This window comes from Lampetra fluviatilis, chromosome 22 (assembly GCF_964198595.1).
Source record: "Lampetra fluviatilis chromosome 22, kcLamFluv1.1, whole genome shotgun sequence".
In the NCBI taxonomy this organism is placed as follows: domain Eukaryota; kingdom Metazoa; phylum Chordata; class Hyperoartia; order Petromyzontiformes; family Petromyzontidae; genus Lampetra; species Lampetra fluviatilis.
In genome coordinates, this window is record NC_136296.1 from 11,184,130 (window position 1) to 11,211,482 (window position 27,353).

Here is a 27,353-nt window from a genome sequence, read left to right on the forward strand (position 1 = left end):
GGCAGGTGGCTTCAGGAGGCAGAACAGCATGGATTTGTCTGGTATTATATACACGGAGTTTGAGTCATTACAAATTGTTTTTTTTTAGAGGGCATGATCTGACGAGGAGAGCGGAGAAAACCCGATCTTAGTGGTAGAACTGACCACTGAGACAACAGCTTCTGCCAGCTATGAGTCGCAAAGCGATAGGCATTGAGCCAATACTGCTGAGTGTGCAACACTGCATACTCTTAGCAGGGATTGCAGGCCATTCATCACCCATTCATCGCGGTGAATTGACAACATCTTCAGACACGGCCGTAGTAGCGACATTGAGCCAATGGCACTGCCAAACCCAGTAATTTTTAATCGATGGACTTTTAAAGCACCACTGGCGCCTCTCCAGGCGACCCTGACGTACGGACTCGTGCCAACCGCCGCGATCTCCTCCCCAGGGGGTCTGACGAGTGGGAGCGGGCGCTTCGTGTCGGCGGCGCCAGGTGCCGAGGCCAAGTTCCGCAGCTCGGCCGGCATGGGCGTCGGCGTGGGCTCCGCCTCGGCGCTCTTCGGTAACTCGGGCAGCCAGCTCTTCCCGACCCAAGCAGCGGCCGCCGCGGCCGCCGCCGCCGCAGCCGCTGCGGCCGTCGGCGGGGGGAGCGGCAGCGCGGCGGGTGGGATGTGCGGCGTGGGCGGCGGAGCTCCGGCGATGCGGTTCCGTTACTGCGGCGGCGGCGGGGCCGGAGGTGGCCCTGGCGGTGGCGGCGGCGGCGGCGTCGGGGGAGGCGTCTGCGGCGGCGGTGGCGTCGGCGGCGGCGGCGTTGGAGGGGGACCCGGCGGGAAGATGGACGGACTGAACCCTGGTCGCAGTCGCCTGCTGGAAGACTTCCGCAACAACCGCTTCCCCAACCTGCAGCTGCGAGACCTCACGGGGCACATTGTGGAGTTTGCTCAAGACCAGCACGGCTCCAGGTGAGGGTGAATGCTGTGAAAGCCACGATGTACGAGGGACATTTTACGGCAAATCATCGCTGGCAGCCGTCACTGCCAGGGCATTTTGCTGTGAACGGTTATGGCAACTTGGTACGGCAATCCGATTCTGACAGTTCTGTCTACCCAACAAAAAATGTGTTTTTTTAAATGTGGTTTGTGAACATCAATTGGTTTACAGAACACACATCCACGGGTATTCATGCGACCGTTGTCACATGATTGGAAGTTGTCCCCATTTGTGGGCAAAAGTATATTTTTTACGATAAAAATATCGCAGTAACTTTTGCCGGTGGTTAGCTGAAACCAAGACATAGGTAAAATGATCAATTGCTGGTATATTTAGACGTGGCCTGGTCTGTAGCCGTGGCGTGAGGGCCTTGCATAGCGCTCTGCTCCTCCAGCAGCCGAGTGACCAATAGATCTGTCTCGCACGGCAGTTCTGTGTATCGGTGTCATTCAGAGTATCATTCAAAGTAGCCCCACTTTCCGCATGTTCACTTTTGAGCTGCCGGCTTCCGTTCGAAGAAGATTTCGATTGACACCTTCTGTTCCTGCGGGAAAGGCTCGAGGGCGTACCGGATCACTCGGCACCCGTACATCTGCGGCGCTAGAGGCAGATGGAGGATGTGTTGTCCTTCCCCCGCACCTCCGATTAGCACGGTTGGCTACGTACGGTGCGAAAAGGAGCTCAACGTACGTGCATACGTAGACGCGTCCAGGTTGACCGATGTCTCTCTGCACCAATGACGACGAGGTGTTTGGCATCGGTCGGCGCGCGCTTTGACGTCCGTTGCTATTGCATCGAGACGTCGGGCCTGTTGCTTGCTTGCTTGTCCGCTCGTCACAATTTTGTTCATTCACCACCCCCTCGTCTCTCCCCCACCGCCCAAGGTTCATCCAACAAAAGCTGGAGCGCGCGGGGCAGGCGGAGCGACAGCTGGTCTTCAATGAGATCCTGCAGGCCTCATACCAGCTGATGACCGACGTCTTTGGCAACTACGTCATTCAGAAGTTCTTCGAGGTGAGCAGTCGTCGAAGGGAGAGAGAGGCAAGAAAGATCTCCGTTTCATCATTGTGGGTCGCCATCGTTTGGCCAAAATCGGCGAGGTTTCCCCCCCCCCCTCTTGGGAACCATAAAAACGGTAAACAAAAACAGTGTTATTGAAAGTACAAGTTCACTGAATTATCAGCTCTATACATTGTATTTATCCAAAATAATTTTACATTTAAATGAGCTTCCAACTAGAAAAACATTCAGAAAATACACTCCCAACTAAAAAGAACAGCAGCAACCAATTCGTTTTTCAGATTGATCTTCAAGGTTCTCGCCTTAATGTCACTACAAATGAAAATCCAATAATGCCACTCGAGGTCCTTTCCCGCCCTCTCGATCTCTTGTTGCCTTTCCCAACTGCCCTGCTGACATCCGCCTATTTGCCCACTTCCCTCCCCCACCCCCACTACCCCCCCCCCCCACCTTCCCGCGTTACTACAGTTTGGCAGTCTGGAGCAGAAGCTGGCGTTGGCCCAGCGCATCCGTGGCCACGTGCTGCCCCTAGCGCTGCAGATGTACGGGTGCCGAGTGATCCAGCGTGCTCTCGAGTCTCTCCCGCAGGAACAGCAGGTATCAATGACATGTTTAGGGCGCTGACACTTTACCTGTAACCAAGTGTGGAAAGGCTAGATTCGGAGTGGTGTCCAGAGGTCCTCGTCGAAGAGGAGCAATGAAACGAACAAGACTGTTAAGCTGGGTTCACACCGGAGCAGTCCATCGTTTGACACCGCTTAAATTGCTCGCAATCAACGCAACTTAATTGCCCGCAGCAACCGGTTATTCGATTCTTCGCAACTAGTTGCAGGGACGTCCACGTAGAAGTCTCGCAGTCCCACGCCTACATCTGGCAAGCCCTGGTGGTCACCCATCCTAGTACAGTACATCCTAACACTGACCAGGCTCGGCCTCGCTTTGGGGAAGATGGTCATTGGCGTGTACAATACAATCGATATTAATTCTATCATGGGACCTTTTTGCCAGTATCAAAGTATGATGATATTGAACAATTGATGCGTTGTGAAATGGTAAAGTGGCGAGCGGTTGGCGGAGGAGTGCAGCGTTGTAAATTGCGCCTAATGCGTCTTTGCGCCATGCGGGCGGTGCAGACAGAGATGGTGGCCGAGCTTGACGGACACGTGCTCAAGTGCGTCAAGGATCAGAACGGAAACCACGTCGTTCAGAAGTGCATCGAGTGCGTGCAGCCGGTGGTGTTGCAGTTCGTCATCGACGCCTTCCACGGACAGGTAGGCTCGCCCGTCACGCGTGCGTCTGTCCGAATGTCGTTTTGGAAATCAAAAAGGGCGTGTTATTACAGGTCTCGTTAACGCTGCCCTAAATCGAGTTAAGTGGTGGGCCAATGTTTTGTGGGTAATGGTCAGTTCATAGAGTTGATTCATTTTTAGGTAATGGCTTGTCTGCAGACTATGCAATGTCCCTTTCGAGCAGGCTACTTCAGAAACCTACTCTTTCTGTAAACATAAGGCCTGATTGTGTAGCACATTCTAAGTATCAGTGAATGTACAATTCATAGAATATTCAGTCACCAAATCGAAAACCCATTTTATCAGGCTGTTCAACACACAATCGAAGCTTTCATCAATGAGAACAATTATTGAAAGTGTAACCGTCAACGTTACAGTCCCCTCTAGTGGTGCAAATGGGCATAACGCCCGCAACACGTGCGTCTTTAACTTCTTATCGCGTCTCGTGAACGAAGCTTCGAGCTTTACGCCTCGCAGCCCCGGGACAGAGGGCGTCGGGCAAACGTACAAGCCTAACACAGGCTCTCTACGTCAAACGTTTTGCTCGCTCTGCGTCTTCTAATAACACGTGGTACCGATCGGTTACAGCTGACGTGAAAATTCTGCTCGCTCACAAAAGGAACGAATAACTAATTCGTCCTCGTACACTCCCCCCCCCCCCCCCCCCGTAACTCCTCGCTGGGCCCGCGTGCGAAGGTGTTTGCGCTGTCGACGCACCCGTACGGCTGCCGCGTGATACAGAGGATCCTGGAGCACTGCACCCCGGAGCAAACCCTCCCCATCCTGGAGGAGCTGCATCAGCACACGGAGGCTCTCGTGCAGGTGGGACCCCTCGCCCATGAGCGCAACCGTCGGTTGTTTCAAATATCCCCGTGGGTGTGGGTGGGTGTGTGTGTGTAAGCGTGTGCCATTCCGGCCTTAATAGGTGCTCGCTAACAGCACTTGCCCCCCCACTGTTAAGGCTATATGGGGGATCTTTGTGTAAGTGTGCTGCCTACAGAATAACATGTTTAATTCGTCCATACTAAGAGGTTTTTTTCCCTGGGTTAGAGCGTGTAAATATAAATGTGTCGTTAAACCCAGCACCACCCGACACAGCCAATTAATTAATAAGCTTTGTCACCTCAACAAAACGTGCCAAATCCTTACAAGTGCAGCACACCGATATCTTGTTGAGTAATCCCAAAAACACAATTCGGTAATTACAACCAGCCTCATCGGGCGACAGCCAGAGTTGCATATCGCCTGCTGTGACGTATTTTATATACACACACACACTGGAAACGTGGACACTGGATATTGCATACTATTCTTCTCTGTCTCCCCCTCCCCGTTTTAATTTTCGTCTTCCCCAATTTGCGCGAGGTCCCCAGCCTGGGATTGTTTATCCCGGTGACGTTCTGTACCCCATTGTTGGAACTTTTCGGTGTGGTTTGCCCGGGGCTCGCGTGTTGTTATCAAATTAAAAAAAAAACTCGCGCAACTTAGTGAACGCTTGTTCGCAAGTGACAATAAATGTAATAACAAAAAACTTAAAATGCCGCAGCTCACGGCTTTTAATATTGAATCGTGTCGTCGCCGGCAGGATCAGTACGGCAACTACGTGATCCAACACGTCCTGGAGCACGGGCGGCCCGAGGATAAAAGCAAGATCGTGGCGGAGCTCCGGGGGAAGGTGCTCGCGTTGAGCCAGCACAAGTTCGCCAGGTACGCCTTGGCCCGCAGCTAAGCAGGGCGGCCCGCACCACCACCGCCCTGCGTCTGGCCTGTTGACCAAATCGCAAGGGGGTACCGCGAAATCGGCTACTTTGTGTGCGCCACGTAAAAAAAAGGAGAACGCAGCTTTCGTGGAATTTAAGACACGCACGAGAGATGTTTGGCTTTCATTGTGTTTAATTGGGCATCGGATTTGCGACCAAAAAAAAAAATATATATTTTTACGCTCGTGATAATGTGCGTTGAAGTTTGCGCGTAAGAATGGATTGTCGACAGTTGATGGAAATACTCAGCTTAACTGCTAATAATATGTTTAGGCTAACATGTGAAATGATAACCTCACTAACGAGACTAAAAACGAGACAAAACGGGCATTCTTCAATTGAATCTCTCCATCCCAAATGCCGAGGCGTGTTAATTACGCCTTGTGTCCATGGTAAGCGTTTGACAAAATAATATGTAGAAACAAGGAAGGAATAAGCATATGATAGCAATCTATCATGCATGTTAGAAAGCATTACAGAACACATGCAAGTGCATACATTTTCCCCAATACGTATTTAATTATCATTGGTAACTGTGCTGCTTTGGAATCTCCTCCCAGAGGTTGTTCTTCCAAACTCTCATAACCTTGCTCAATTAAGGCAACAAATACATTCTTAACTATTACAAGTGCAACACTGCTCTATCGATGGGACATTTTTGCCAGCATCAAAACTGATTAAAAATAAGAATAGTCTTTATCACGTTCTGGCTAGAAAACAGGAGGTGTTAGGATGTTCAAACACCACATAGATATATTTTGGAGGGCATCACGTCTGCATTAACCACACATACTTATGGCAAAACATGCAAATAAACATGCTCTGATCATATATGGCATTGTCTTTGAAACGTATTGACCGACACCAGCGACAGCCTTCTCCATGGCCTTGTCTCACCAGTATCAGACCGGAGAACGCTTAAAAGGCGAAACAGTACAGAGACAATTCAAGAATACTTACAGCTCGGATTGAGCAGTGAATGCACGCTTGATGCCTTGCAAAAGTTATCCAGTGTTCGAATGTCTTTCCACCTGTTTTATTGCCAGAAAGTGTAAAACATATTCATAAATGTTTTGAACAATGCTGTTTATTTGGGTCTCTGGAGCCTGTGCTCAACCCACCGTGACCAAAAAAAAGACGGGACCGATAATTAACAACGTTCAATCGGGATTCCTCCCGTCGGCAGCAACGTGGTGGAGAAGTGCGTGTCGCACTCGTCGCGTGCCGAGCGAGCCATGCTGATCGAGGAGGTGTGCGCGAGCGGCGAGGGCTCGCACGGACCGCTCTACGCCATGATGAAGGATCAGTACGCCAACTATGTTGTGCAGAAGATGATCGACGTGGCCGAGCCTCCGCAGCGCAAGATCCTCATGCACAAGGTGATGGGGCGGCGGAGGTTTTTGAGGGGTTAGGGTCGAGGGAGGGCGGGGGGTTAGTCCATTGCTGTCCGTGTTCAACAGAAAATTAGCGCCCTTAGGAAACGGTGGCAATGCCTGGGTCGATCGTCGCCAGCAGTCGTCGCCAGCAACGTATTTAATACAGCAGCTGGTTAAGAGAATGGGGTTTGGACGAGGCGATGGAAAGTGTGTTTGGTCAACGGTGCACAGCCTTGGATAGTCACGTTGGCATCTGTCTTGCGACTTGATTGTAAATTGGCTAAGCTGCCCACTCGGTGAAAAGAACGATCGTATACGATCTAATTTTGCCGACTACATTTTTTGCAATGGAAAATTGAGACAACCGTTGCCATTTACGCTTTGCCGACCATTGCCCTACATATTTTCCCCGAGTGCATCCACGGCATGAAGGTCTCCGAAGGTTTTGTTGACCGGCCGCCGCCCCCCCCCCCCACCTCTCCGTGCGCTTTCCCGTGTGCAGATCCGGCCCCACGTGGCGACCCTGCGCAAGTACACGTACGGAAAGCACATCCTGGCCAAGCTGGAGAAGTACTTCCTGAAGAACAGCGCCGATCTTGGGCCCCTCGGCGTGCCCACGGCCAACGGCATGATCTGAAACAGCGGCCGCCACCCACCCGTCGTCCCCAGCACCCACCCGCCATTGCCCACTCTCACGGGGCTTTATTCCCAGGCCGAGCAGGTGAAAGGGCAGCCTTTCTTTTGCTCCGTCCTGCCTTCACCGTCGACCTGTGAGAGAGCTCATTAGAAAGGACCCCACTCCCCCCCTAAACGTCCCAGTGTAAAATTAACCAGTGTGTTACTTCCCGGGGTAATAATTTTCCTTTCTGTACATTATTATTTTTTAATATAAATAACCATCACAAAGACAAAACCTCTCTTGGTTCTCTTACTCCTGCCCACTCGCCACGCGATTCCTCCCAAGCGGCTGCGGCGGAGTTTGGTTTTTTAAAATCTCTCGCGCGAGCGTTTCGTCGGCACCAGCGCCGCGCGTGTTTCCTTTCTTTCACACGCCGGCGGTCCTCGCCGCGTGACCAATCGGCGCCTCCGTGTAGAAGCCATTTGTAAAATAGGTTTGTACATTACATTGGCCCCCGCATTGGGCACTGAAGGAGACGTTAAATCTTTAACCCACTCAGAGTTTGCCCACACAAACGGCCGCTTGCGAGGGCGATGCTCGGCGCGCCACTCACAGCCTTTAAATTGAGTAGCGTTTAATTTTACCCCGCGTTAACCTGTAACTAGATTGTCCATTTTTTCATAAGTTTGTAAAGAAATTTTGAGATTTGCAGTACAAGTTTTTAGTCGTAGATTTGCGTATATTTGAGGTTAAAAAAAATTTGTACAAAAGCATCGGTTTGTGATTTATCGTAGTGTCCATAGTGCGAAAAAAAAAACACAACATATTACATAGTTTGTGAATTGCTGTACATAACAAAAAGGCCAGGAGAAGAGTGGGTGTTAAGTGGTTCCTTACATGTGCTCATGTCCAGGGAAGCTGACTCGTGTTAAATGTCTTTGTAAAACTTGTCAGATGTTTGGACTCGATTTTTCAACAACAGATAATGCATATTCACGCGGTCTTCAACGAGTGGTCTCTCGGCTTCCCCCCCCCCCCCTTCCGTTGGTTCCCGGACCACCTTGTGCGAGTTGCACCCGAGTGTCGTCTTGTAGTTGCGGCCCCCCCCCCCCCCACTGCGTCTGCCAACTCGTGTCAGGCCACAACCGCGCGTGGCCGCTGAGGCCACACCGATTTCGCTCGACAGCGTGGCCATTCGGACTTCGTTCGGAGGGCGTCGATTGACTCGTTTGCATTTTTCGAAGACTTTTACCACCTATCGCTGTACACGTGTAAAGGTTCGTGTGGTGTGTGTGTGTACATGTGCGCTTGCCAAGCATACATATATATTTATACGTATACATATGTATTTTTTGGGGAGGGGGGCACGCGTTCGCCACCGACCTTTACGGGGTTACTTTGACCACCACAAGCCTTCCGTGCTTGCCTTCTTGAAAACATGGGAGAAGAAAGAAAGTTTGAAAACGAGACGACAGAAACAACACGTTGCGGGTAGTCGCGGGAGATAATAAGAGGAGATGCGTCGACCTCGGACATTGGATTTGTTGCGAGTGACGACGAACGTGTCGCATGTTCTGCATCTTTCCACACCGCAGCCCCGAGCGGTGCGCACAGACATTGATTTGACCTCAAAAGAAAGTGAGGGATTTTTAAACATGAGCTTCTTTTTGTCACCGGTGGGTAGAGGAAGGGGAGGGCAATCGAACCCAGGGGGTGATGCATGGTACTGCGTGGTTTCAGTAGTAGCAGCTTTTTGCAACTTGTGCGGGTGTTTTCTTATTTTTTTGTAATTCACGGCTAACATCCGGAGAAGGGGATCTCGCTCGGGGCTGTCATTGTCATCATCCAGCATCTCTTTGGATTGACGACGCCAATTCTTATTTTCCCGTTCCACCCCTAACCCCCCCCCCCCCCCCCCCGAGGCTGAATGAGGTGTTGGGCTTTGCTGCTTTTAAACCACCTCCAAGCCCAGCCCGGCTGGGAGTGGGTGGCAGGGCCTGCGTATCGAGGAAGAATCGACCGGTTCGGCCTCCTAGGGGTCTCGAATTGGGAGCCGACTTTGAGCCGTTGTGCTTTGCGTGCAGCCCCCCACAACGCACCTTGACACACCACGAGTTAGCCGGTCCCGATGCCGCCGTTTCGTTGGCACCATTTATTTCGTAATATCTCAGTGGCCAGCAGATGGAAAGCCCCAAGTCTCTAAACCCTTCTGTCCTGCAGTGTCGTTTTTTCGCAGGTCTGTAAGCATTGTGTAGGATCCTAAGGCGTGTTGTTAACTTAGATACCATACATATATAGAAACCACGTTGGATTTTTATGTAATCTGAGATTGGATGCATTGTTAATTGTAGTATTGTATGAAATATATTAATCATGCTTGGGCTAATATTATTTTCTTCCCTGTATACAGTGTATGATGTCTTATTATGTATGAATAATACTGATGGTAATCAAAACAAACACTTCGTGTATGTTAGAGGTGCACAGTGTAATAATTAACATGATTGTACATTATATTTGTATACATTGTAAACCGGCTTACTGTATATGTGAAAATCTTGCTAAAAAAAGAAAAGAAAAAACAAACAAGCCAAGTTTGAATGCTGTGGAATCCTACATGTTGATGTACATTCTCTTATCTAGCTGTAATGTGGTGTAACATAAATTATACCCAAGTAACTTGAGTGGACATTTTTCAAGCTTTGTATAACTGAATGGGAGTCGTTCCCCTTTCGTGTCAATACTCTCGTGTAATTTTATTCTTTATCACTGTTAATACGTTTCAGATTACAGTTTTGTTTGGATTTTTATCATGGTTCGACTGCTGTGCATATACATAGTTAACGTTTGGCTTTATACTTTGCTCACCCCTTCTCTAACGTAGTTACCATGGAAAAAAATATAATGTAATGAATTTATTTCCTTGTAAAATCGGTGCCGATCCGGCTATATAAAGCGATGTACAGGAGGGAATTTGAGTTTAAAAGAAAAATGCACTCAAAACTATCTATATTCACCTTTTGCTTTCATCTTGGATTCGCGGTTAATTTTCAAAAGGGCACGGAAAGTTTCTGGTTTTTCACCCTCCCCCCTCAAGACTGTTTTTGAGTACGAAACCTGTGACCCGCGCGCGCTGCTCGTCACCGGCGTGGCAACTTTACGGCTCTTTCACGAACAAGAACACCACCGCCACCGAAACCTAAAATACGCGCGGAAAGTTACGAACCGTTCCAAGTGAAAAAAGAGTCCGCTGTGTAAATGGGATGCATGCCCGTGAATTCCTTATCGTGGCTGCTACCGGTGCGTGCTGAAACTTGGAAGAAATGAAATTCAAACACGCCCCCCCCCCCGCCCATAATATTTGCCATCTTCATTTTGGGGACTCGCAAACACCGTTACGTGTCACGTACGTGTTAAAGGCTTCTTTGTTTCCATGGCAACTATTTTATTTACACACAAAAAACCCCCACGTATTACTGTAGTCAAATGGAGCCACGTTTTTCAACCCAGTGCCGTCTGCTTTTTGACCTCAATTTCACGCTTTTTTTCGCTCACCAAGCAACGATACTTATTAATACTGTATTAATGATGTATTAGTGATGCGTTGAGTATAAATTACGCTACTAATAAAGAAAGGAGGAAAAAAAACCCTCGGTTGTAACGATTTTGATTTTATTCGCTTGTGTGGCTTTGGTCGCTTGGGTGCGAGTCCACGGTGAAGACCGAGTGGCATTGGGCTCCATTCCCACAACCGGATCAAAGTGTCGGGTGTTGGTGAGCATCGTTATCAACCATGCTCTCTCCGCAGCAACATAAATCCAAAAGTCATCTCGTGATCCCACGATGCCAATTGTCCATCTTGCTGTTGCTACACGAGATGATCCCATTTTCTCCATCTGCTTTTGTGGTCTTAATTCCAGGTTTTGGATCGTTCGACTCATGCCATTGTCAGCCTCAACCATCGGTCATCATATCACTCTTCTTAATTCACGATTTGAAGCTTTCGTGACTGCAATGATTCATATTCTTAGGTTTTTTCGGTAAAGTCACGTAGGTAAAACATTAAAATTAATAAAAATAAAATAAAAATCACGACGTTTCGGAGGCAACACAAGCTTCCGTCTTCAGGTGGAACCGTCACAGCCACGACACTTCTGAAGTCGTCTCTTAATTTGCATTGACGCATGTGTTCCTCTAAGCGTAATACCAACCATGCATCTTCACACTTTTCAGCATTTTTATTTGCTTTGTAGGTGTCTGATTTCGGTTTTCCTGGGGTAATAATGACAATTGTGAAATGTTTTTAGACGAATGTCCTTTATTTTGCGGTCGCCCAAATCTGTATCCTGAGCTTGTCTTTATTCAGGTACCATCAAATACGTTTTTATTCCTGAGAAGAATTGAATTGTGGTATGTTCGAGTCACTGGCTGACCGAACGAATCCTGCTGTCCGCCTTTCTCATCAGATCTGACACGAAGCAGCATCTTACATAAAGGGCGAAACTAGCGTGTGTCGCCAGCAAACGTAGCAGGCGTGGGGACTGCGAGTTTGCCAATAAATGACATTTCTGTTCTTGCCATCATGCTTTGTGGGGTTTCTCCAGGGTTTTCTGGATTCCTTCCACCACGACTGCGGGGGGAGTTCAAACATTTCCATCTGTGCATCACCAACAGGTGCAAACCGCATCTACTGCTGCCACGGTTTGTGCAGTGGATGCGGTTTGAGCTGAACCACGGGTATCGGTGGAAGATCAAAACCCAGGGAGTGAGGTTATTGGCTTTGGTGGTTATGCCTCAAACATTGGACTTGCACGTCCCATGGTTCCGTTCTGGGTGGCCACAGTCGTATCGGCTTCCCCGTGAGACTGTCTGCGTCGGGTCTGTAAATTTGTAAAGGCAGTACAGGGGACGAGCGGTCACAGGGGAGTAATGACAGGGGAATTAGCATAGGAAGAGACGAGGGGACAGATGAATGGGCAGACAGGGAAACGATCTGGGGTCTACGAGAAGGATCGAGAACAGGGGCTGTGGCCAAGTGACGGAAGGGGGCACGTGCGGATCAGGGACCGAGAGAAAGGGCGTGGCCACGGGTCAAGGGAGATGGCCACGCTGAGGATAAAGAGGGGTCGAGGAGAGGCTCGGAGCTGCTGTTGGAGTCGGGGTCTTCGTCTGTCGAGTGTGCGTGTCTTCAAACACATTCATGCGGAGCTGGTAGGAACGTTGGGTTGCTCGGTCAATGGCCAGGGTCAACGGCGGCGTGGTTTATTCCGCAAATATGCCCGACTGAGGGCGGGCACAAGCCGGCGTGAGTAGGTTAAACGTTGAGTTTTATAAGGGCACCACGGGGTGACCAGCCCCTCCCCACCCACAACCTCCCCACCCAGCCCCTCCCCACCCAGCCCCTCCCCACCCTCCCCTCCCCACCCAGCCCCACCCTTCCCACCCAGCCCCTCCCCACCCTCCTCTCCCCACCCAGCCCCTCCCTCCCCACCCTCCTCTCCCCACCCAGCCCCTCCCTCCCCACCCAGCCCCTCCCAGCACGAGGGACACAATAATCCCGTGGGCTGGTGTAACCAGAAGGTTCCTCCCAGTAAGATCACAAGAACAGCGTCTCGTGGAGTCGTTACACACTGATTTCAGTGTTGGCGCCACCCGGCGGACAGTGAGGAATTGCACTCAAAGCAAACATGGTTGAAGGGAAAGTCTTCACGAGAATCGGTCTCGAGCTAGACAGTTGTGTTAATATTTGCACACAAACTCGGGCTTAACTAACCGAACTGCTGATGAGGCCCACAGAGTCGAAACCGGTCTGGGGGTTTGCGTGCTTAAATGCTGCTGAATTTTGGTGTGGAAATCCAACAGGCAACAGATGAGAATGCAGTTTTATTCATGTTTCATTTACAGTATAAAGAAAACACATCCATAGGATGGTCTAGTAGCGGCTAGCGATAGATGAAGCAGCCAGGGCAGTAAGAGGCTAACTTTAATAAGAGATTAATTTCAATAAGAGACCAACTTTAATAACAGACAAACTTTAGCATCCTATCAGTTGCCAACAATAAGCACGGCCGCACCTCTGATGAGCAAGGTTGGCTACGTACGTACGGTGGAAAAGAAGTTCAACATACCATACATACCTTCAATTTCGAGAGTACTGCTGTGAGTGGGAAACGGAACTTGAAATTCACTCAATGTTATTGGCAGGCGGGGGGTGTGTTGACACGGGGTGCATTGACATCAAGTGCAGGCGTTTGCGATACAAACAAATCAGACCCAAATTAACAGATTCCACGGCGCATGCAAATGACAACGCCATGCGGTGTGTATATAGGAGGCCGCTACACTTTATTTACACAGCAGCGTACTACGTCCGGGGTAATGGATGGAACACGTTACAATCCACACAAAACGAAAACTCCAAATGCCTCTTTTTTAAAACCACACAATACAAAGCTAAAACGTAGCACAGTAGAATAGTGTTAAATCAAATGTCGAAAATAGAAACGCACTACATATATGCCGTCTGAACAAACTCCCAAACTAAAGAGACAGCTACATATATGGAAGAGAATGTCCTTGCACACGACAACCAAATATCTTCTGGGCCACCCTTACACGAAATTAAATAAATCATTCGGCCTTTGAGACAATTACTAAAAGCATAATTAAAATGACTCGTGCTGGGAAAACTTGTATTTTCACATCCCAAAGCCGCAACTTTGCAACATCATAAAATCTGCGCCCAGTGTACACGTGATCCACAGTCGTATATGTTTTTGGTGGTATGCCCCTGCTGGTTTGAAAACCATTTAAATGTTAAAAGAAAAAAGTCACCGGCTTTTTTTTCCCCGCTCCCACCAACGCAATATTCCACTAATGTCACGCTCACTCTCAAACGAAAGTTTCCACAAGATCCCTCTCGAAAGCACTTTATCGATAGTTCTCCCACGCGTTCTCCCGAGTTGTTCACAATGACGCCCACATTTTCGTTCCACGTTGCGGGGGAACTTCGTCAGTTCCAGTTCCACTCCGCGTGCGGCGGGAGCATCTTTGATTAAAAGTTCGCGAAGAAGCTCCCAAAGCACGCAGAGTGAAACATTGGGACACGCACACACATCGGAGAGCGATGTGGCCATATAACCGTGAAGACCTACGCAGTAGTATCATCACTTTTCCTATCTTCTAAAGACAGTACATCTAAAATGCATGTTGCACAGTCATCTTCAGGTTCACATTTGCTGCACACGTTTTTCAACTTTATTATATTAGTGGTAGATTGAAACGAAATTAAATACTTCCTCAAAGTAAAATGTTCTGGAAGTAATGCTGCACAGCAGTGGCATGAGTGAAGGAACACACTACTGGCTTGTGCAATTACACCGGTGCATGCTATTTCATTAGAGTTTGGAATTGCCCTCTTAAATGTTCAATTGCCTTAATATTAGAATTCTGTGCCATTATCTTAACACACACGGGTGTCGATATGAAGCAGCATCAATTAGATGCTGAGCCACAGTGTTGTTTGCAGTGCTGCGCAAACAAAAAAAAACCCCAGGGTATTTCATTACGGGTGTTCTATAAATACCACGCGTCAGGTGCAGGGTGTGGGGGACCTGCAAGGCGACACAATCAAAAGAGTTGGATGTGCAACAGATGTAATCATGATGCCAACAGCCACACCTTACGTGTGGGATTAAAAACAACTCTGCCACGTAGGGAGCACAACACCAATTCGTATGAAGCGCTGCATTTGGCCTGGGTAAGGGTTGCAACCCTTCCCCACGCAATCAAAAATAGGCCGGCCACACAACCTGACAACAGCGAGATTAACAATGGCGTTTCTTAAGTGCTTTACCAAGTTATCCGTTAACTTTTGGGCAGATGTTTGCAAAAGGAACACACGACAAAATAAAAATTCAGCATTTTGTGTAATGACCGGATAGGAATTCAGGAAAAATATTTGGAAGGAATGTTCATGCTCGGGCCATCACTGGTAACTTTACTCTCAGCCTAACCATCAATTTATAGATGACACTATCCAAGCAAATGCAAGCATAGCAAGTCCTGATAACACTTTACTCGATGACCAGTAGATAAGCGTAGAGCTACGAACAATGCTAGTAAAAATAACTATCTTTTTAGAAAAAATACAAATAGCTAAACTGAGATTTCAATTAACTTCATAACCTACAAGACTGCAACACAATCTAGAGTTACCCCCACCCCTCCCCCCGTAACAATTCTGCTTTAAAAATTAATGTGACTAAACATTACACAAATTTAACACATTAGTATAAAAATCATAGGTTTTCATTTAAATGAACCTTTGCAAGTCTGTAAATACGTTACAGTGTAATACTATAAGCCCGTTATACTACAAATACCACCAACGCTTTTATTGTAAAGAAATTCTGATTGAACAGTCAATGCCCCAGTGTGAGTGAGTGTAAAGTGGGCCCACAGTCGGCAAACAACCATCAGGCAAAGTAACAAAGACGGTTGCACGGGGGGGGGGGCGTAGTTTTTTTGGGGACTCCTGCCCCCCTCAAAAACACCGACAGTAGCGGTGTTACAAGTCAGCTCGTCACAGTGGCACCGGGCAGTCTCCCGTCATTCTGCGGACGATGCAGACCACAGACCACACCGCGAGTGTTTCACGCACGCAAAGCTCCCCCACCCACACCACCAGCCCCATCGTATGGACCCCCTCTCAAGACTGTTGGGACGAGCGAGAGAGACCTGTGAAGGCGCGGACACAACACGAGAGGATCGGTCGTAGGGTTGGTTCGGCAAAATGCTCGGCCACCCCCATCGCAGCGTGAACGCACAGCATCAGATACTCATTGAAGGTGAGTTGAACCTGGGCAGGGCCCCGAGACCAACTGAGATACGTGCCACCGATGGTATCCATTACCAGGGATCGAACCCCAGGATTATCCAGATCTCAGCAGTGCACAAAAGCCACCGCACCACACACGCGCACGCGCGCGCACACACAGAACAAATTGTTTAAAATTAAATTAAAGTTCCCCAACAAAATGAATGTTAACATACATATAAATAGTTACACTTAAAAAAAGAACGCTTCAGCGATCAGTAGAAAACTATGCAAGGTGGACCCCCACTCGGTCGGCACGAAGACGCGCACCCCCTTGAGAAGCGAGCGGTTTCAAACTCCTGCTGCCGGGTTTGGGCCAACCCAAGTGAGCCATCGCCAAAACACTCCAACTGATCCAAGACACACCTCCATGTCGTCATACGGACCCTGCGGCCAGAGCAAGCAGAGACGAGTTCGGGGGGGAGGGGATGGGGGTCACAAGGAAGAGGCAGGAGACGCCGCCTCGCCCACGGCACCCAATGCGTGACCCCCCCCACCCCCCCGCCGAGAGGTGTCCCTCCACAGCCACAAAACTTTGGTTTTTTTATCTCTCTCTCTCTAAGCGCAGTCTTGTGAGGTCCAAGATTAAGGTGCAACGGTGATTAACGATTAGGCATGCGATGATCTCAACTGCCAAGAAGATTCGATGAATTGCCATTATTCGAGGGTCTCCAGGATTAACATTGTCCCGTATTTTTTGTCGGGTAGCTTCGTCTCATTCGTGCAGTTTTGTTCACCGTATTAACCCGCACGCAATGGCAATTTATACCGCACAGATAATTTGCATACATTATAGTAGGTTGTCACATTCATGATGGGACGCGGACGCGCGCGTAACACTCGAGTGAACTCGTGAATCGACGCGCCGTTTGCATGCCTAACAATCGTCAACTTCCCCCGTGGCGACAAACAACAGAGCCTTGCGTGAGTTACGGGTCGGGCAAAGGGGGGTACACACACAGGTTGACGTGACGGGTGGAAAACTAACCAACGATTAAAAACGGGGAATGCTGACGACTAAAGATACAACCAGAAATTCCAATCGTCTGCATTGATATGGTGGGGGGGTGGGGGGCAGAGGATCACCGCAGAGGTTAGACCACAAAATAACCCGCAAATTGTTGTCAAGCGGGCGCGGTGTGCCGCCGATGACGGGAGCAGTTGCAAAAGCGTCAAGAATCCACGAATTAAAAAGGCACTCGTGGATTATTGGATTTTTTTTTTGCTCCAATTTCGGAAAAGCATTCTCCGAAAGACCAGCGCGATTCGAACCCGTTAACTAAAACTGTACCAAGACGCACCTGCAGCCTAAGCAGGCTGATTACCTTTCAACACGACGTCACCAGAAGCTGAATCCAAGGCGACCGTACATAATGTTAGTGGGGGGGGGGAAGAGATTTGGAACTTCGCCTCTGCCCGTTCTCACAGCTGTTCGTGTAACACAACGCTGGCTTACGGTCGCCGCCACTGCAGAGAACACTCCGCGTTTCATTTCCATTCAAACCCAATCCGTCTAGGGGGCAAACCCGCTGCTGGATTGGGACCTCATCCCACGCCCAAAGCCGTGGAATATTATTCCACCATGCTTCGCTACACTCGTCATTGCAGGTTGCAGGCGGGGGCGTAGTGATGCAAGCACGGTCATGGATGTTGAAACTGCTCGCTGCTGCGCGACCCATAACCACGCGAGCCTCTTCACGACTCTTTGTACACCCGTCCACGTACTATCCAGGCTCAAGCCCGCTTGCCACATTCCATGTAACTTGTCGAAGACATTGTGCATCTAATTTGAAGGAAAACAAACCTAAGGTGATGATGCAAAAACACATTATTATGTTTAACAAGCATACGCATTTCCCACGAAAGGAATTGGGTTATTTTTTTTTGGCCTGGGCATTGGCACGTAAGGGTCTACTCCTGGCAGATTTCAGAGGGTCTTTAATATCCCTTCTACGGCAAACAGCGCACTTTGGTACTATCTCAGTTCCCAAATATGAACATACTGTGGCAAGATTTGCACGGTTCAACAAATCCCAACGAGCTTGTGGATGTTCCAGCTGCCAAGCCTGCACTAGAGGAAGTGTATTTGTCTCCCTAGGCTATCCGGCGAGCAGACGGAAAGCTTAAAAAACCACACACGGTTACAGCAACCGAGCGTTGAGTATGTACAGTCAAACGCAATGAGCCTTAATTAACGTTTGCAACAAAAAAAAAGCCTACATATTTAATAAACTGGTGTTAAAAGTTCCCCAATTCCATCTGCTTATTTTAATCTCTGTTTGCTCATCCTTGACCACGTTTCTAGATCAAGCCGTAATCGTCTTACTTGGTTGTGTACTCTGAATATCGGATCTCAACAACACTTTCTTTTTTCCCATGGACACACCAAAGGGAAGGTGATTAGTCGACGATGGATGGAAAAAGAAACGGGAAAGGATTTCGGGATAAAAGTGCCCAAGACGGACACCGAGGGCACGGCTCAAGATGAACAGCAGGGAGGAAAGGAAGGAGCACCTGGCAGGAAGGGGGAGGGACTGCCTGGGCCAAGATGTCAGTGATGAGAGAGGGTGATGATGAGAGCGGAGGGAAGAGGGAGAGAGAGAGAGGCAGCAAAGTGAGCCGCAGAGCGGCGTTAGGGGTGGCCACACAAACGTGACGCAATTTAAGTGAGGCTTCGGATGATCTAAACATAAACAAGGGCATCCAGCCACTCCGAAATGAGTCGTGCGCAGGATAAACGACGATGCTGCACGTGAGAAAGTATGCAAAGTGTCAAATAATATTACGAACCGCGTCGGGAAAAATTACACGTTATTTTTTGACAAACGTGACAGAAAAGAAACCGTTGAGTCACCTTGCAAACCGTTCTATGCCGATCAAATGGACCCACCGCTGTACCCAAAGGTAATTAAGAGACTGGATCAATACCTTGTCAAGTAAATTAGCACAGCACCTCATGTGAAATAAAACTGGACCCAACCGTTACAGTGAAATGTGGAGAACATTTAGCCTTTTTTTCTTTCAATCATCGTTAACCGACTACACAGTACAGCACAATTTAAAATAAATCTGTGCGCAGTACACCACCCACTACTGCCTCCCCCCAGCACCCTTGTTCAGCCTTTGTGCGATGGGATTTAGTTTCGCGCGTCACCTTTGTCGGGACGAGCAGACGAAACGCGCAGCTATACCGACCAATGGGACCAGGCCAGCCGAGGTGTGCGATCCGCACCCCAACCATCCTTCTCACCCCTTATAGTCGACGTCACATCTGTCATTGTCCGCCCCCCCCCCCCACTGTAATTATTAGTCGAGGCTCGGACCTCGTAAATAGCGGGGATTGCTCCTCGTTTAATTACGTACGCCCTTCGTACGGCGGGGGGGGGGGGGGCCCTCCTCCTCGTCCCGGCCTTTACAATCGGATCGTCTTCGGCTTGCGGACGGAGCGCGTCTCCCCTCCCACAGGGCGCGACGCGGCAGAAGAGCAGTTAGCGTACATTCTCTCATGTCCACGCGACCGCACGACGACGGTGAGCGCCATGGGCCCCCCCCCCCCAACCCCTTGCCCGCCCCCCACCCCTCGAGGCTTTTTGGTGGCACAGACTACCTCGACGCGGCAGCGCCGGCAAAGAACCACCCCGGTTACTGTCGGCTAGGGGTACGGTTGGGTTTTTAGCCGAGGGCCCAGGAAAAGGTGGGGGGCAAACACGACGCCACCACCGAGCCTCACTGCCCTAACCGCTTTGACAAGGCATTGGTCATACCCTATGCATATGCTAAATAAAGGCAACGTATACTTTATACACACGATGTTAGCAAAGGTGCTTGCCTCGTGTACAAACGGATCATTCTTTGCATTCTACGCAGGTCGCGTATTTTGCATGTTCTCGCGGTCACCACGGTGGTTGTTTTTCCGGACTGCGCGAGACAAAATGCAGACTTGGGTTTGAAAATAAATTGGCGCGCACACGGGGGGGGGGGGGGGGGAGGCTTTCTGCTTGGAGATTGATTCAAGTGTTGTCTCGTTGTTATTTCTCATCAGCGGGCAGAGTGTAGATTCAGCGTACAGATGTGAGCATAAATTGTTTGGCATCCGATAGTGCAAAAAAAACACATCTCAGCAGACGAGCTCGCCCGTCCAGGTTCAGACCAGGCAAGAACAACATGTAATGCATGTTTGCCAGCGCTTGTTGTCATCGTCATCATCATCATCATCCGTAGAATTCTAAACCAGCAGTTCGCGTGCAAGGGGCGCCCCAGCGGTTAGCCGGACACACCCGACATGTACAAACAACACACACCCCCATCAGGTGTGGCGTTAAGGCCATTTGTAGGAAACGCCGCCTACGCACGCCCGAAAGGATCCTTACGACAAGCATCAATCACCGCTGTTCGCACGTGCGCGTCTTTGGCTGCACACGCGAACGAAGAGCGTCGCGCCGTGGATGTTCCCCTCCGGCGTGCCACGCAGCGCTTTTTTTTTTTAAACATTCCGTTTATGTTTTTCTCCATCGCCACGTCACTCGAATTCGGGTGCTTCCATTTTGACGCTGCCACCGCCGCCGCTGCCGCCACCGCCACCGCCGCCGCCACCTTGGTTGGCGAGCGCCAGGATGGAGTGGTTCACGGCCGCCATCTCCACCGCCAGTGAGATGGGGTCCGGCTGGTGCTCGCTCTGGCTCTCGTCCTATGGGTGCAGGGCAGATGGGTCGGGGGGTGGGGGCGAGAGGGTCAGAGAGATGCAAAAAAAAGTGACAAGACGTACGTATGTAGGACTTCTTTCGCACCGTACGTAGCCGACCGTGCTAATCGGAGGCGCAGTTCAGATAATCGCGCGTGCCAATCATCGTGCTTGCAGGCAATTTACACGCAATGTGTCGTGCGTTCTAACCAGCCCGATGTACGCATGCGCTGTTGAGCCGTAGAACGTAATAGGCGCTACAAAGTCTTCTTCCGCGTTTTTCCCCACTCACGCAGTCTGCATACTCCTCGGTATATTTCTCAACTCATTCCTGTCCTGGGCAACCATCTCCTGGTCCATTACAGCCCTTCGCATCTTGGCTCACCACTTCAAGCCACTTCTCCACCCCGACACTTCCACGTCCACCTCTTTGGCGATGCAATTCTCCCCTCTACTTGTGACAGACCCTAACTTGCCGAGTCCACTCGTTTCCAGGGGGTTAAAAAAAATACAGCCCCTCATATATATGGGCTGTCTGTTTGCCAATTTTGGTCAGCGTTTCGTAAAATGTATTCCACGTGGACCCCTAACGATGTAGTTGTCCGCTAATTGCTGATCTTTTCCATGCAAAGCCACTGCACATTACACACATCTGAGGGTTGGTGATCATGGAAAGCTGCACCATGGCATGAGATGGGGGGGGGAATCACGAAGCTTAGCGTTTGAGAAACTAACTGTTAAGAAATGTAAGTGGGTTTGGGTAGCACTAGAAGGGCAGGTCATGGCTGCCGATGACGACACCACAAGTAAGAAGGTCCCCGGCCAAACAGCGAGTCATAAACTGTAATGCCAGGAGCCCGCGAGAAATGATCACGCAAGCAGCGATAAACCCGGTCCCAGCACACCTGCTCCGAATACTCGGGACCCTCCACGTCGTCCGAGATGGAGTGAGCACCGGGACTCTGGACCTCCAGGCCGTGACTCTCCAGTATCGCTGCTTCTTTGGGAAAGACAAACGTGCTGTTACGACACTGCATATCGGGAACACATACGTCACGACACTGTAGGATTTCACAGATGTGCTTCACAGCTCTCAAATGAGTTTTCGGGTAATATCACGCGTTGCCCGGCTTGACGCCCGATGTACTCGCTTACGTGCCAGAAGCTTCTACCGAGACCTGAACCGAATTCCTGAAGAAACTTCTATCGCGCGGAGCGAAACGTCAGACGTGAGGCCAAACAATAACCCCGACAAATACATCGGAGAGCTGTGCGGTCGCGACCGCTGCAGAAGACCGTGCCTCCATCGCAGAGATCCTACGCTCGGTCCTTCGTTCCAGCACGAGACCGATATTCACGAGCTCAGCATTCGAGTAGCAATGTACATGGTGAATTGTAACAACTTAGGCGTCACGATTCAATTCTAGAAAATGCTTCGTCTTGTGATGTTACTATTTCCGTTGCAAAGGTTTTTTTTTCTCTTCTGTTCAGCTCTGTTTCCGCCCTTCCCCCCACCGAGCCTACATACAACATTCGTGTACCGATCGCCACAGCGCTTGCCGTACCACCACTGGGGCCGAGAGGGGGGGGGGGGGGGAGGTTTTGGCGTTGTTATTTTTTTTACAATTCTGCGCGATGGAAGCAGGGCCCATTGCCTCCGCCGCTGGGTTACAAGTGTGCGCCAAAATAAAGAAGGCCCCGAAAAAAGGCGAATGCCAGAAAAAACCGGGTCCTCCGGTTTTTCCCTCCACATTTTAGAAACATGCATTGGGATTATTTGGGTGCTATCAATGCCCAAACGATGGGCCACTTTGTTCAGCTGTCATTTGTCTCCAGCTCGCTTCTGAAAAAGTTAATATCGCAGTGGGCTTTGCCTGGTAGGATGGGGATGGTTTTTTTGTATGTGTTTCGGTGATTTGTTTACCTTTCTTGTACTCTGCACTAGTATCATGTTTTTGTACTGTTTGTTGTTGTAAAATTCTCACCCACCCGATTGGGACATCTGTGAAAAAGAGATTAATAGCTCATCGGAATCCTCCAGTATAAACAAATATTTCGATTCGATTTCTCTTACAAGGTCACGTCAACGCCGAAGGTGGCAAGTTGTTTTGTTTTGTTTGCTGGATCCCGGTGTTAAAAACGGCTTTGGTGGCGAACGCACCGGGGGGGGGGGGGCGGGGCGCTGGGTCATCGTCTAGCCGAGTCGTGGACAAGACGAAACGGGGCAAAGGTCGCGTGAACTCGAGGGCGTACCTATGTTGGCTCGCCTTTTGATCTCCTTCCGCCTGTTTGCGAACCAGTTGTACACCTTGAGTGGCGTAACTCGCTCCAGCTCGGACAGTTTCTTGCCTGTGATAGCAAAGCGACGGGGGGGGGGGGGGGGGGGGGGGCAAACACGTTAACAGCGCAGCTGACGGGGGGAAAAAAACCGCTCCCCCCGCAACGCCAAGCTAGCGGGGAAAACTTACAGCGACCCCACACCGTTGATAAGGCCGGCTCTTGTCGAAATGAAATAACAATGCACGGATAACATGTGCGTGTAACTGTAGCAGCTGCTGTTATGATGTTTTGACTACTAGCCTTGAATTGTATTACTTCAATTGCCTGGTAACCCTTAACACCGAGCCAAAAATCGAAATTGTTAACTCGGTGTGCATTTTCTCAGTTGATGTCACTGGGACATCTCGACACAAATTACTCCACAACTTACGCGGTAATTGCCCCTCCCTAAAAATCAAGCGCGACCACACAGCACACGTAACATTCAGAGTTATTTTAGACCAGGCAAGGGGGGCATCAATCGGCACGTTGTTGGGAAGGCGCGCACACACGTACCAGGTTTTTGGATGACAGCATTGCAGGCGTTGGCTATCTCCTCCCTCTTAGCTTCATCTGGGTACTGGTTTTCACTGAAGTAGCTGCAAACATAAATCGCAGAGGCAATTTGGTAAAAAAAAACACAGAATTTGCCAGAGCAATCGCGTGCACAAAAGACATTTGAGTGTATTTATAACCGCAGCACCTGCGCTACTTAATGCAATCTGGTTTAACTGGTTTAAAGAGCAACTTCAGTAACAACAATCGCTGAAGCAATGCCTACTTCTTTTACAATGCGGTTACAACTAACCCTTTGCTCTATGCTTGATCTTGCTAATGTCAAAGTCATAACGTCATCAAGGCCCATGCCACTTTAACATCACTTCCATATTTTTGCTTTGTCCTGTAGTAGATCTCGAAAGCCCGCTTTCAGAGCACCCCGCAATCTAGCTCGAGGTCTTTCCTTTGCTCACCTGGACCTCTGGGCATCAATCTAATGTATTGTAATCTTAGGATCAGAATATTTATTTATCCTGGAGGAATCCCATGAGCTGTAAAGCTCTTTTCACAAATGTCCAATCGGGGCACGGGGTAAGAACGTTACAACAACAAACAATACAAATCACCCAAACGCATACAAATAAAACTGAAGCATCCCCATCCTACCAGGCAAAGCCTACTGAGGCATTAACTTCTTTTTCAGAAGCGACCTGGACACAAATTATAGCTTAACAAAGTAGCCCATCATTTGGATATCTGCCCTTTATGTGTCCTACTCCCATTACAACCACTCCTCCTCACCACATCTTCACTTTCTTGTCACATTATATTTAACACTTACAAGACGCTGACCCGATTCTTACATGGAATTCCCAGCACCTTCAGTGCCTTTCACGAGTACATAAATTGAAAGACTATACACTTATTTTCTTGTTTCTTTGTCAAAGTCCAGCTTTCGGACTCGTACAGCAATACATAATTCATGCCTGTCAATATAACATATTGTGGCAAAATTAGAGAAAAATTAACTCGCACACGATTAGCGCTGTTGGCTACGTACGGTGTGAAAGAAGTTCAACTTACTTCCACTGCTGGATTATTATTTTTTCTGCCCGAGGACGACCGCTTGTGTTGCGATCGAAACGTCTTGATATATTATTTTTTACTTTTTTCATTTTTCTACCTACGTGACTTTACCGAAAGAACCAAAGAGTATGTACATACATCCGTCATGTCCTACGATATACGTGGCAGTGGTGTGGAACTAGAGGCGACGTGCTCAAGTGATCAGGATGAACTCTGGCCACTGCGTTTTAACACCGCCAGCGTGCAGCGATAACAAAATTACGCCATAAAACGGGCCCGGTTGTCGCTGGGGCGTACACACGCCAAAGCCCACAGAGGGATATGTAGAACCACCATGACCCAGAAGTTGAATGCGACTGTTGCCGACCTCAATAAAACGTTGTTCCACCAAAGTGGGCCAATTTCACTTGAAAATAATGTCACGTACGACAAACACTGCAAAGCTTTCAGGCCACGATAAATAACAAGCGACTTTACAGCAATCCGGTGTCGGCAAATTGTCACCGGCAATGCATTCATTGCGAGCAACTATGGCAACTTGGAATGGCAATGGAAAAAGAGTGTCGGGATTTCTGTCTGGCCAATAAAAAAAGAGCGTGTTGGGTAACATCGCCTAGAGTTTGACCTCGGGGAGTCATGTGACCAGTCTGTGATTGGACTAGTAGTTACCATCCCAGCTGCCCACTAGAGCAGTCAAATTTGTCGATATCCAGGCGACTCAATAGGCAATGGTGCAGCAACTATTTGTCGATGTCAAAGAACAGTCCGGCACGCTCCATTCTACTGCTGAGAGCAGAACTCCTAAGTGGGCGGTGTCGGCAATTACACAGGAACCACGTGATCAACGACTACACTCCGAGTAAAATAGAGCACTAACAGGTTTATAGCCAACAGCATTTCGTGAGCACAGAAGCTAATCACGCAGTCTCCACCAACAAAATAATTCCAAAATTACACAGAATATAAAACAACGTCGATTGCTGGCTTGTGAAGGCCAACAGTTACTCAGCAGTAAAAATGATTTTTCCGGTCCCTCCACATTTACAATGCAGCTACTGCCCAAAGTCTTACAAGAAGCCCAGTGTTCTCTGTATATAAAGCAGGCGTGGGGAACGTTTTCCTTCATTGGAGGACCGAACAGAACTTTCAAATACCTCTGGTGCACCACACATAAGTTGACACAAAACTTTGATCACACGAGGACTGCATGCATTTACTGCATGCTCGAAACTACTTGAAAGGCAAGAGCGTGCTGAAATAATTTCGCACATTTGGGTTTCGCTTAATTCTTTTTGTGGCAAGGCTATCACACAGGTGCTACGTTTCACGCAGTATGCAGTGGTAACAGGGAGCGCTGTTGCAATGTATAATCCCAATTGTAGGTAGTCTTCATTGAATTTGGCAAGCGTGGACCTTGACACCGACACGCCTGCTCATTTCAAATTACGCCAGGAAATGTTTAACGTCCATTGTGAAGCAGACGACGCTTATTTAGTGGTTTAATAGACACCGCTGCAATAACCAGGGTGACCTTACGGAGTCGAATCATGACATTCTCTACAACAAGCGGGCGAACGTGCTACCACTGGGGCCACGTCAACAGCCAAAAATATGAAAAACGGGGTTGCCAGGTCGAAATTATGTCTTACTTGTACTCAATTAGTGCAGCAAAGATGCCTGTGTTAAACTGATAAACATCATGTGGGCCTGGGAAATTTGAGGCCCGATGGGACACAGGGCCTGAGGATAAGGGGCATAACCAGTGCAAATTAGACCGGAGCTCGAATCGGAGAGATGGAAATTTAAAAAAATGCTCGTTTAGGTGGCCTCTAATGTTTTTATTTTATTTATGTCAGGAGTGTTTTGGTTATATCCCCCCCCACCCTCGTCATCCCTTCCCCCTTACTTTAAATAACAAAAGTCACCCTGACCCCTTTCGGTGGGACCTACCCTGCCCCCCCGCCCCCCGTATGGTTTGGGGCAGCGAGCCCATTCCCCATCTTTCTATCCCCTGCTTTTCATAACCGGTTTGGCGTATTGTTGACGGTGTGTGTACGAACGTCACAACGTGATGCATCGGGCCCGCAAATTGCCTCAATAAAAAACATATTATATATATATATTTCACGTGAGCCGATGGGAAGCGAAAAAGCCTTGCATCGCCCACGCGCTGTACGAGACGACGCCGCGGGCCGTAGAGTGGGCTTCACCACCCAAGCTCTACTTCCCTTCCAACTGCAACGTTCAGGCGAAACGCATGCTACCGATGTCGGTGGGATTTTGGATGGTGGTGGTGGTGGGGGGGGGAAGGATGTCCACCACCTCTCCATGACGGTAAGGCACTCCTTGCGCCAGGTGAAGCGGCTGCCGCGCCGTACGCGAAGCGCTGCAGGGGTGCCCGTGCGCCAGTCTAATATTTCATCCTGCTGGTGCTGCTGCTGTTGCTGCTGCTGCTGCTGTTGTTGCTGCTGCTGCTGGGGGCTGGGTGCAGGCCGCATGCTCAGGGTCGCTCCTACCAGAGCAAGTGCGCACACACACACACACAACACTTCATTGCCACGTTATCTTCTGAACGTCCACGCTGCTTACACTTTATACTTCTGTAAAAGAGTATTGTACTAATCAAGGAGCTGGAAGGACCGTTTATTGAGTCTGCAGCACAACATGTACACGTGGGGGAGATGTATTCCACATGGAGCCCCGAATTACCCCTATGCAGGTCTCATGTCCTCTCCCCAGACCTTCCCAAATGTTGCAGGTCAGCTCCTTTACCCTATCCTGAGTTTAACCTCCAACGGGTATCGAACTGACCCTCAATCACCATTTAAAATTGGCTACGTTTCCATCCTCC

General features: G+C 49.2%; 2 protein-coding genes across 15 annotated transcripts in view; one reads left to right on the top strand and one right to left on the bottom strand.

The window, feature by feature from the left end:
* LOC144938535 (pumilio homolog 2-like) overlaps positions 1-9,719 on the top strand; it is a 39,124-nt gene extending 29,405 nt beyond the window's left edge. For 9 of the 12 annotated variants that reach the window (XM_078866437.1, XM_078866447.1, XM_078866438.1 and 6 more), the window contains 8 exons: positions 435-948; positions 1,861-1,990; positions 2,465-2,592; positions 3,120-3,267; positions 3,982-4,107; positions 4,871-4,992; positions 6,232-6,424; positions 6,924-9,719. In XM_078866437.1, coding sequence (XP_078722563.1) covers positions 435-948; positions 1,861-1,990; positions 2,465-2,592; positions 3,120-3,267; positions 3,982-4,107; positions 4,871-4,992; positions 6,232-6,424; positions 6,924-7,058 — 1,496 coding nt within the window. In that variant the 3' untranslated portion in view covers positions 7,059-9,719. Of the gene's footprint in view, positions 1-434; positions 949-1,860; positions 1,991-2,464; positions 2,594-3,119; positions 3,268-3,981; positions 4,108-4,870; positions 4,993-6,231; positions 6,425-6,923 lie in introns of all 12 variants that reach the window. The other 3 variants (XM_078866439.1, XM_078866449.1, XM_078866448.1) reach the window with 1 other exon arrangement.
* Positions 9,720-13,368: 3,649 nt separating this feature from the next.
* Positions 13,369-27,353, bottom strand: part of HMBOX1 (homeobox containing 1) — a 33,977-nt gene continuing 19,992 nt past the window's right edge. Inside the window, exons 6-10 of one of the 3 annotated variants that reach the window (XM_078866450.1) lie at positions 26,825-27,014; positions 23,435-23,517; positions 22,867-22,948; positions 21,505-21,596; positions 13,369-20,605 (exon numbers count right to left, since the gene is read on the bottom strand). In XM_078866450.1, the coding sequence (XP_078722576.1) occupies positions 20,415-20,605; positions 21,505-21,596; positions 22,867-22,948; positions 23,435-23,517; positions 26,825-27,014 (638 nt within the window). In that variant the 3' untranslated portion in view covers positions 13,369-20,414. Of the gene's footprint in view, positions 20,606-21,504; positions 21,600-22,852; positions 22,949-23,434; positions 23,518-26,824; positions 27,015-27,353 lie in introns of all 3 variants that reach the window. The other 2 variants (XM_078866452.1, XM_078866451.1) reach the window with 2 other exon arrangements.